General features: G+C 34.2%; 1 protein-coding gene across 1 annotated transcript in view; it reads left to right on the top strand.

Moving 5' to 3' along the window:
- LOC149788820 (uncharacterized) overlaps positions 1-12,198 on the top strand; it is a 65,582-nt gene that overhangs the window by 36,594 nt on the left and 16,790 nt on the right. Inside the window, exon 2 of the mRNA XM_089973553.1 lies at positions 10,574-10,769. Coding sequence (XP_089829679.1) covers positions 10,574-10,769 — 196 coding nt within the window. The remainder of the gene's footprint in view (positions 1-10,573; positions 10,770-12,198) is intronic.

Here is a 12,198-nt window from a genome sequence, read left to right as displayed (position 1 = left end):
TGTCTTCCTATTCATCGATAATCCCAGTATAAATCGGACCAATCTTTTGAATTCACTATGAATAACTTTCGGCGTAGTATTGTGGTTATGTGATGGTAGAATATAATTTGAAAGCTTTCTGATTTATGTAAGGGGTCAACTGATATCATAACATGTCATCACCTTTGACCAAGGTTTTGCTAAATAATTACTTGAAATTGCAAGCAACAGTAACAAACTGGTAACTGGATTTTTGTGTTCGTCGTCACATTTCCGACTAAATTGTAATTAACCTATGAGTTAACAACCAATCAGCTCTCTTGAAAGCAAGGTATACAATAATTTCTTTCATTTTCTTCATTTTTTACCTTATGGTCGTTTCGTCTCAAATGCGAAGGAAGCTAAAGTATTAACAAAAAAATGTAGGAAGGAATCGTAGCTAATGAGATTTTTCGAATCATATTTCTTATCGGGAACTATACAATTCTACATTTACATAGCAATCCAAAACGTCTTAAAATATGAAGTTTCTTTTTTATATTTATTTGGTGAAGTATGATGTTTGTCTTGTCTTTTTCTGCCGAATGCTTCCTTTAGCATGAATGACGAATATATATTGTGGACAATATTGTGAATAAAATTGAAAACGCTGTATTCAAGAACAAGGATTCTTATCTTATTTGGAATAATCATCTTTTATGTGTCACCTTTGAATATGTTTGTTTTGTTCATTAAATGTAGGGCGTTTTTCAGTAAAAGTTTTTTAGGTAACCTATGTTTCCTTTGTAAATCTATTCACGTTTCAATATGGCACCCTAATATTGATTTCACATTTAACCTCCAAGGGACGCTTAACGCGAATTGCATTATATATTCCATAATGTTACTAATTGGGACTCGTTGAGGAAAGCAAACTGTTTTCTTATTGGTATGGTCCGATTTTATTAGAAATGACATAAAATCAGTTTCATATATATCTGTTTATGACACAAAGGCACGTATACAGAAATGTCAACTAGATTCATATATTTAGGACGCGGAGAGTTGCGAGAATTACATACAAGAATAGAAGGAAAAAACACAATATACTAGGAAAAAGAAGTTGGATGACGAGAGGGCGAGAATTCGAGCTATATTAAACGCGAAGCAGCCTCTTCTTTAAGTCAACTGTCTTTTAACGGTGAAAGAAAGCATGAAGAGGTTGTAGTTGAAATACGTTCATCTTTTAAATGCTTCCTAATTATCCAAGTACTCTTAGAATGAACATTTCTCGAAACGTTTCTCGCAAAGTAATATATCATTTAAAGAAGCTGTTTGTCTTAATAATACAGCATAAGAACTAAGAAACATTCCTCAAAACGGCACATAGCATCAAAACAATTAAACTCTCAAAATCCGATTGAGACATAATACAATTTAAAAATTGTGTTCGGATAGATATCTAGCGTTGTAGCAACAAGATATGATATTGGTTACCTAAATCTTACGAGTGCAAGCATAAGTTTCGTATTGTAGCCTTAACGTTAGTATTGATAGCCATGTATAATCAATAAACTTAAAGCCAACGCAGTCTAGATAAGACAACGTGATTAAGTATATATATACAAACATATAATTTCCGATGGAAACAAGAGTAAAAACAAGGCGAGGTAATAAAATCATAGTCAGGAAAATGTATATGCCAAGATAAATGTTAACCAGTCGATGTGTACCAATATATCCTTTTCGGACAATATTTATAACATACTTGATGTGTAAGATTAATGCAAAGAATCGTAAAGGAACATTATTCGTCACAAGCACTAACGTCATATGCATTTAAGTATAACATTGTTCTCAAACAATTCTACCTGACGGAGTATTTCTAATCCGTCAATATTCGTTGTCATTATTTTAATAAATGGGAGAGGTAATGTACGTATGAATAGTTCAGGCTGTTTTTAAGTACATGAACGCTGCCATTTTATCAACTCTCTGGTTTAGAAGGTTTAGCGTTTCCATTATGACCAAATGCAAAGCAATTTAATTTAAATTACTAGAAAGGTGCATACATTTATGCCAACATTTTATCCAATGCTCATGTTACCACCAATGCAAACAAATTTATAGTATTTATATAATATAACAGGAATACGGGGTAGCTATATAGTGTCACTTAAGATAAAACCCTATAAGATTGGAACATGCTGATAATTTATTGATTGTTTTAACCCTTTGGATTACTTCAAATATTCTGGGTTTTCTTCCTTTTACCCATTGTGTAAGTTGGAGAAGAAACGAAACAGTGATATGGACTGAAAAAACAACCATGGTAGGAAAAAATGATTGTATACGCCTTTTAGCAAATCGTACTCTTACTGCAAGGTAAGCAATTTAGGACAGTATAACTTAATAGCCTTTCTTTCTCTCTCTCTCTCTCTCTCTCTCTCTCTCTCTCTCTCTCTCTTTTATATATATATATATATATATATATATATATATATATATATATATATATATATATATATATATATATATATATATAGATAGATAATGTATTATTCAGGCGATGTGCACGAGTGGAATATGTCGCAGGACGTTCTAGTTTTATTCTTTCATACGTTTTTAGTATACAAGTTATCACAAGAGACAATATTCAAAACGTTTTATTGAATGACGGCAGTTTTGTGTCGGACACTATAATACCTTTTATGTAAACAGTCACTTATCCTCGTGTTATTTAATTTTCACTTCTACTCGTCCTCTCGTCTGTGCCCGCCCAGCTTTTGTTTCTTGTTTGATAACTTTGCATAATTTAATTATCTGCGTGTAAAGGTTACAATTTCTTAGTTCTAAATTAATACCAGATATACAAACCACTATTTAAACTACATCGTTTGCATGCCACACAAAAGAAATATGTCCACTATATAGTTAAAACAATAACATTTAATTTTAGTATATACCGACTTGCTTTTCATAGATATAGCTGAATCTTTGGCACAGAATTCTCAAACCCACCCGCTTTTCGTATATTCACCTTGTAAACTGATCACATAATTAAAATAGAGCAGTATAATTGGGTTGACCTATTCGGTAAATTATATCTTTGCCATTTCCTAAACTATTTGACCGTATCTGAAAACATAGCTAAGTTGATCTAGTAATAAGTCACAGTCTATGTATCATGTTGTCATGCAGGTAAGGGGAAATAGCTTTGGAGAGACGCAAAAGGCGTAGGGTCGAATTTCCTTATCAAAGGTTAATTGTCTTGTCTGAATTATATGGCAATTTGTTTCCGAGCTCACAAAGTAACGGTTTATAATGTTGCACACTGCATTATATAACGAATCTATTCATTCTGGACAACTGAATAAATCTCAGAAGCTTATAAATTATCATCATTTATGCACGTAGGTCGGAACAAGATGTCATAGTTATTTATTAATTTAGCTATAAGATAGTCTATTGCAACACTGTTGGTTAGGTATTCTTTGTATGGTCTTCTTTGAGAACTAGAATGGTATACCTGGTTTAGGTTATTGATATTGACTTACCCTATATAATTATGTTGCCTCAGTTTTGAACATTTTGTGTGCACGGAGTGAAGGGATGGTATTCACTATAGTTGTGGTTTTAAAACAGATCCATAACCAGAGAATGGAAATGAAAACAGCCTATTTAACCTTATGTAAATTGCCCAAATCGTTTGACGATACAGCAGATTCTAACAGTCCCACATTTATTAACCTGGGAATATATTTTTTATCTGTGTGACATATTCATGATGTGTCCTAATACATCGTTCTTATCGAATATAGCAGCTGTATAATATTTCTAAAATATGTCAAACTGAACTTCGAGGACTATACTAGTGACGTTTTGATTCTGTTTGGGTCAGTTCAGAAGGGTAGTGGATTTTGTACTACTCACTTCTTAAGTGTGGTGGATTTTGTATTACTTGTGCGTTTCTCTTCTCACAATCTGATGTCTACATGGCACATGAATGCAATATATTTTTAATATCCACCATTCCATTGTATTCATTTAATTAACTTAGAAACATTACATTCCTTTTGGGGACCACATTAACATGTATAATCATCTAAACCAAATGGTATGTCTCGTGTATCTTCATCATTATTAATGCCTTGCATTGTGTTTGGGTTTAGTAAATAAAGGCCAATTCTTTACTTATACATAATATGCTGGTACTGACCAGTACAACGGATTCGAACCACAAAAGGCCGTCTACAACCATGACATTAAATAATACTGGGAATGGATCATACGACAAACATCAGACAGGAATTACCTCAGGAGCTCAGAGCTTCTTGTTTTGCCTCGCAATCATGAGAAAAGTGAATAAAGTGGCTTGTGACGACTGACAGCAAACATATCTCAGACCCTACATCGAAGTTTTCAAGGCTTCAAGAGACAAATACCAGTTTTCAAAACCTGGATTGCACTGTATGATGTTGATCAATGTTTTGTAAGCATTTGTTGGGCAAATTTGAAAAATAATTATGATTTTATTTAATTCAACTTATATTTAAAATCTTTTAAAATGGCAGGGTAATTAATTAGATTTCCACTTTTATAACGCAAGGAAAGTATCAAATTTTATTTTTCCTCTGTCATGAACGTTCTCCGAATCCCTCTAGTTTGCTGAACAATTTATCTAGATTAATATTTTCTTGTATACAGTTTAGATACAATTTTCCGGTTTAGTCTGTATTTTAGTTTCCGATAAAAAGTTAATCGAGGTAATGATAAAACCATTTGATATTAAATAAATGTAGCAAACGAAGATGACGATGAGAAGCCATGCACTAAATATTATTATATTTAAAAGCATGCTCAGAAATGCATGTCATCTCCTTGATTGTAAACTAGGTCATGATGGTAGTTTAGGGATAACATACATAACTGCTCAGTTCAATAATATATGGCAACTGGAAAAATAGCATGTTTTCGCATGTTATGGGAGTGTAGCTTAGTTGCTCCGCTTGTGCAGTCTACGAGAATTTACCATTTCGCACCAGGGCACATGCTGGATCTATGCCAATATATCCAGGAATTTAAACTCCTCTCTTGAAAGTCGGCGTAAACTGAATACAGGAACTTCATTGAGGGGTGTAAGGGAATTTAACGTTATAGCACATGTTATGTGAATTTAATATAGTAACGCCACTTGAGGGATATCATTTTCTTTAACATAGGGTTCCATATGAGATTGGACTTCGAAATTACCATTGAGGGTAATTGGCAGCACTAGCAAAGGTTCTGGCTTTAAGCGGCACACATGATGTCCAAAATTGATATGCGACCTAGTAGCTGTATATTTCTTATCTATCTATCTATCTATCTATATATATATATTTATCTATCTATCACTCTCTTTCTCTCTCTCTCTCTATCTCTTGACATAGAGAAAAATGTCAGCCTGACAATTTAATAAGAACAATAACATATGCCATGCTGAATTTAGGGGAGATAACTTTGCTGGAACTAAACAAGGTAAGAGTTACCCAGTTACAATAGATGCATTTCAATAAGTTTAATATCAGATGCTTGCATATGACTCAACTATTGAATAATGCATAAATCACAGCTCCCGTTTTAGTTTATATCCTATGATAATGTTCCCTACTACCTTAAGCTCCCCCCTGCCAGGGCTTTTACCATCGATACTGTTATGCATTGGCTTGTAATATAAAGTGGTGTTTAAATGATAATCAAAACAAGTGGGTGTATGAAAACTTACTAACAGTGGATTTTGGATCTCATATTAATGGGTGTCCAATAGTAATCAAAATGGTTATGTTGGATGGTATATCAACAAGTGTTTGTTTGACAGCAATATAAACTATGTTCCGGATAGTAGTGTTTTGGTTATTGCTCTGAAAAGAAGATATCTGTTATTAAATCGACAAGTGTTTGTGCAAAGCAATCAAAAGGGGTCTGTTCAGAAAATTTGGGTAGCATATTAAAAGGTGGATGCTGGATACTAATTATTGCGGTACATTGGATAGAACTAAAAGGAGGGCACTAGATAGTACTCAAAACGTCGGATGTTTGCTTGTATTGCAAATAGTGGTTGGTGGAATGTAATGAAAAATTGGAATGGATCGTAATAATAAAGTGGTGTTCTAGGTGTTATTGAAAATTTCAACAATGCGTTTCCGGTATAGATATAAAAGTTTTATAATAGTAAAACAGATTGCAACATGATGATAAGTTCCCTCAGTACCACGGCTATGTTAATTATTGTTACACTCCTAAAGTTGAGCTCTCATGTTAAGTTACCACTGAACCCAGCTGATTATGGCAGCCAAAACGAAATATTCATACAGGCGCTACGATCTCTAAAGCAATCGCTCACTGACATACTGATATCAAAGCAACACCTTGCCCGTGGCTGGGTGGAAGTGCCCGGTGATGCCTATGTCCCTAAGGATGCTGGCCTTGCTGTGTCGCACGGGGATGCCACGTCTACGAGGAGTAGCTCCAAGGCACCCGTGAAGTCCCGGTTCTGACTGGCCTGCAGACTGGGTCACTAGAGCACCCCGTGCTTGTAGGTCCACCTGGTAATTCCGGAAGCTTTTTCGCTTTTGTGAAATTTGGCAGGCTTTTTGCGGCTACTGGGGTACTCCATAGTCAGCACAGGCACATACTTGTCAGTATGCCGCTCTGCCTTATAGTACATCAAAAACAAAACAGTATGGTGCACCTAGATGAGGGTCGAAATTGCAGAAAAATGGTCTACTATATTGCGAGTCTCTTGCGCTTAAATTTGCCTAGTGACATAATTTACGAGTCAGTTTTTGAAGTCTTTGGGGTCATTGTTTCCAACGCAAGCATTATAACATTCGTCGCCCCGTTCCAGTAACCGCAGGGAGTGTGGAAGAAGGACCCAAGGCAGGCTTCCTTTGCCCCATCAAGCGAATTTGGCCCTCACCTCGACTGTAACGAGCATACAGCTTAGTCACTACCCGATGGCCGTTATGCCTTCGATCAGTTCAACATCGATCTTATGCAAACAATGAGTGCACCTCTCCAGAAGTAAAGTTACCGACGACATTAAGCTAATTATGCTTGGAAGTAGTAAAGGAGAGGAAGGTGATTTGCCTCCTTGTACATACCTCGAGACCGTCTTGACAGGAAGCTACCCACGGTGTTTTTGCCAAGCTTTTCGACCTTCTCAGGGCATATTAAAAGGACTTTGTTTCCTCACACAGGCAACACCGTTGGCCACGGCTACCACACGTCAGTGGCTGAATGTTATGATCTTTCGCCTGCGATGCAGTCACAATGAAACTATTTTTAAAGGTTTAGCAGGCGTCTTCTATGTTTGGAGGTTGCTGTTTATTCCTCCACAGGGAGATGGAAAACCTCGGCATGATTGGTTCTTACCTTCCGAACATTGATGGTGTGTGGCCTGTGAAATACGAGGTCGACACCATCAAATACCTTTTAGCACTCTTTTGTAATTCGACGACAGTAATATCAGGATAACCTTGATGGAGACAAGAACAAAGTTATTGTTACACAAAACAATTCCATCAGCCACATTAGCATCAGAGATAATTTACTTAATTTGGCGGTACGCCCATATTTAAAAGGTGGTCCGCCCGTGTACGCCCACGGTGCAAGAAAAAAGTGTTCTGGATGAGTCGGCAGACAGACAATCGATACTTCAAAATGTCTATGATAATAAGCATGCGGCAATAATAGAGGAAGATACATAGCTTCTTGTGGGTGTTGTTTTGTTAAGAAATAACGTTGGATTGGTTCAAAAACTGTATAACAAAATTAGACGGAGTTTTTGGATTTCGCGAGTTCTATTTGTGGCGAGAATCTTCCGCTCAGTGCTCGCTATACAAAACGTTTTAACTGTGTGGTTTGACAGCGAGACAGAATTAATTACCTGACTACCAGTAAACTACGAAAGATTGTTTGCAGGGGCTGCGAAAACCCGCTCAGTGTTTATTCAATCTAATATTTAAAAATACATTTAAAATTTTAAAATGCCTACTGACGTAACCTAATGCATCCAATAAGAATAAATTAACTCTTCGAAAAACCCATGCACCATAAACCTTCTAATGGGAAACTAGTAAACAGATCTTACTATTGATAATATTAATTGGCGTAAACACATACGTCAACAACTATTTTTGGATCCTGCTTAATATTTTAAAAAAGAATTGCAAAAAATGTAAATAAATAAGGTCTAAATTGATCATTACACTTTATAGTCATGAATAAGAACTGCACATAAATCAAACGAAATCGATATAGTTCTAAAAATATACTTGGCACAATCATCAGTTGGATTGAGGTATTTATCTTTCTGGGTTATCTTCTCTGGTTTTTTATGAGTTATTTCCCGTTGACATCTTGTACAGAAAACAAATCTTACAAACATCGCTAATCAATTTGTACGCTAAGGATCAACACAATTTCAATCAAAATAGAGTGGAGTTTTACATGTTTCTATGAAACTTTGTAATACTGATCTAATTTGTCTTTATTACTATATTGTGGCTTGCACTCACAAGCATGTCGTCCATCGTTACTATGAATAAACGCATACGGCGAAAACGTAATATCTAGGAAGTTGCAGCACTGAGTAACCAAGCCATTATCTATCAATATTTATTTAATTCAAGCACAAGTCTTGGTCCTGCTTCATCTCGTGAAGTCTTCTTATGCACTCTACCATTCCTTTATGTTGAGTATAATGCGTCCCTATTCGGTTTTATTAGAAAAATATATTTCAACAGATAGTTGCTTACATTATATATTAGAACGTTTGTCATTGCTTCTTCTATTAGAACTGCTGTCTTAATTACTCTTTTTAATACCTCAAATATTATACTGCCTTGGGTTTCTGCTCTTTAATGATCCATTGGTCATTTTGAAACAAATACAAAACTTATTAGTAGTCAGGAACTTCCGCGATTAACACAATGTACCTACATTGTGACAACGTTTTTAATTTTGAAGTAAATTATTCTTCTTCAAAAAAAATTGTGAAAACAAGTTTAAAAATAAATTTCTTCATATTGATTACATTGCTAGTTACGAACGTATGTTCTAATTCTCATATATCCTCGAGTATTATTCTTCACTTAAGTTCAGTAGGTGCTATGTATTACGTTAATTGTCATATTTAAATTAAAATGTAAAAGTCCGACTACCATGACCACTTAAATTTTACGAGTAGGGTTAATATTAGTTATACTATTATTTTCTTTCACAAATACATGGACAATTGAATTGGCTTATTTTATATCGTCATGTTTAGTTATATTGAATTTGTTATTTTGTTTTCAATACTAAAATATAAGCGGATACCATTACGACTATTGTCTACTTTGATTGGAACAAATATAATAAACTTTATTTCCAAAATTATATCTTTTTGATGATTTTATTTTATAAAAAATTATATAATGAGTTAAAATACTTAAATATTATTTCATTTAATTTCAATATTATATATTTACACAGAAAAATTGCCTTTATGATTGACTATTAAGACAGCTTAAGTTTTAAAAAATGACCACAATTAGCTGTTTATTCAATATGATTCGAACGTTATATTGTAGAAAATATGAAAGACGTTGTGCTAAAAATTAAAAGAAAGCTGCAATTAGATGAAAGGTGAAACGGTTATTCCAATAAAACGGTGAAACAATTTTCTACTTTTCTGTAGCTAATAATAGCACAGCAGCAACGCGGGGCATAAATATATATTAAAAAAAAACAGTTATAAATACTATATTCTGGTATTGGGGCTGCTTGAGGAGTTTGGCTGCTGGCTATGGATTTTTTTAGCAGCATTGTAGCACAAAACTAATAAAAGCATAATGGTGTGACAGATATATTCCAGAATATGTATTCTTCTTTGGTAGCAGAAAGGGCAACAACATTACCTGGTTTTCCTCATAGGCCTATAACATCCGTCTATCAATATTTCTTTAATAATTATTAATTCCAATTATAATTATCGCAACATAATTCAAACTTGTTTATATGTATATATATATATATATATATATATATATATATATATATATATATATATATATATATATATATATATATATTGATACTTAGATAGGTAGATCTATAGTTTTATTATTACCTTTTCAGTTGTGCCAGTGGTAGCTGCCGAAAATTGTCAATACGGTTACCCAACGTACTCTTCATATTACTACTCAAGATACTGTTCTAATGGCTGCTGTGGCACTAAATATAGTGATTACAGTGACGTCTGTTGCGCGTAGGTAATATTTATTTTGATATCGGTTAGGGTGCTTATTTATCAACAACCATTGTACTAATTACATCGAAAGTACAGGTTAAATAGTTAAATCTAAAAGTAGAAATGCAAAATTAAAGATGTTATCTTACAAAAGAAATAGGTTCTGAAAATAGGTTTTACAAACATGATTTTTATTGCAGTCACGAAATTCATGGCACTTTCAAGCCTTATATATGTTTTGGTTGTTTAGTATAATTATGTTATCAGGGCTTTTGAAAAAATATGATGAAGTAGTTGAAGTGCAAAATTAAAAAGCTTTATTGATCTTGTTTATCAAAGCATTCTTGTTTTGAAAGTAGCTACAGTTTCAGTGAAGTTGGTGGCGGCGCTATAGCTGGAATTGTGTTTGGGGTTCTTGCCTTCCTCGGTATAGTGATTGGTTGCATCGTCTGTTGTTGTGTTGCCACAAACAATTCTAGCAGACGCACAGGGACGGTTATCCAACCGGGGAACGTTGGTATGCAGACTGTTGTAGGTAAGTAATTGAATAATAAAATGATTACTAGTGACGATGATGAAAGTCATAGCAACATTATCCTTAGTATCAAGAGATGAAATGAGTAATAATGATGAACATAGAAGTAGCACATTGTTAATAATAACATTAATAATAATAATAATAATAATAATAATAATGATAATAATAATAAGTATAATAATAATAATTATTATTATTATCATTTTTATTATTATCATCATTATTATTATTATTATTATTATTATTTTGTACTAGTTGTATTATGATTGTACTAGTTGTTATTGATGTAGTGTTATCATCATCACGCATTAACAATTATTTAAAATTTCATTAGTTAGCTCTTCAAACATTACACAAATGTTCTTGTTGTTGAGAAAATTTAGGAAATAATTGTTAATCGTATCATTATATCTGCTCAGATTATTTTCTTCCGCGCTTGCATGGATGATACTTTCTTATAGCCAAATACATGTATCATATTGCGTTGCTCATTATCACCACGGTATTCTCCTTTAGCAACATTTTATTGAATTGGAAACTTATATATATCGAGCATTGTGTTTTAGTTTATACCACTTAAAAGTGTAAGCTGAGAGGTAAAGGTGTTCTTTTCTAAATGAAGCACTTACTACAAATTAGTGAATACATTTGGAATATGACACTGTGTTGCAATCACTTTTCCATGAGCTTCAGAAAGTCATATACTGTCATTATATGCAAGTGAATATGGGTAATGGTGACATCTTTCGTTGATTTTGCAATGCAATAATCATTTCAACGACAACATTTTTCAAGTACAAATCATAACAACGACACGTTTTCTTTCCAATAATTATCTAAATTTGCTTGCTAGTCACCGAATAGCCTAACATTACAATTATTACAATGAACGATATAGGATGTAATTTACACATACATATATTATCAAAAAATAACAGAAGTCGCTATGGCTCATCGATTTAAGCAGCGGTGGGGGGGGGGGGGGGGGCGAATCGGACATTTTGTCCAATCGTTATTTTGCTTAATTATTGCTTCTGCACTCAGCGGATCCGGTGTAATCAGCGCTGGTAAAAAAAAAACGACGTCGGTCCATCCTACACGATGGTGACGTCATTTGGTTTAATTAACACCTTCTGCGCGCCGATCCCCAGCGTCGTCAGCGTCCGGTAAGCACATCGACGACCGCGTCGATGTCATCGCCCCCCCCCCCCGCTGCTAAGTGGTTATTTACAATGATCTTACAAACAGAGTGATCACTAACTCCTCCTCCTGTAGATCAATTAGGTTATTTGACTGATCGGTGAGTTTAAAATTAATTCTCGTTAAAAACCGATCATGGCATCGCATATAGACCGGATTAATCGGATTCTCAACGATTAAATATCCCGGAGGGGCTGTTGGTGAAAATGAATAAAGGATATATCCC

This window comes from Sinohyriopsis cumingii, chromosome 11 (assembly GCF_028554795.1).
Source record: "Sinohyriopsis cumingii isolate HCF-2022 chromosome 11, ASM2855479v2, whole genome shotgun sequence".
NCBI classification, from domain to species: domain Eukaryota; kingdom Metazoa; phylum Mollusca; class Bivalvia; order Unionida; family Unionidae; genus Sinohyriopsis; species Sinohyriopsis cumingii.
This window is presented reverse-complemented; position numbering and strand designations above follow the sequence as displayed.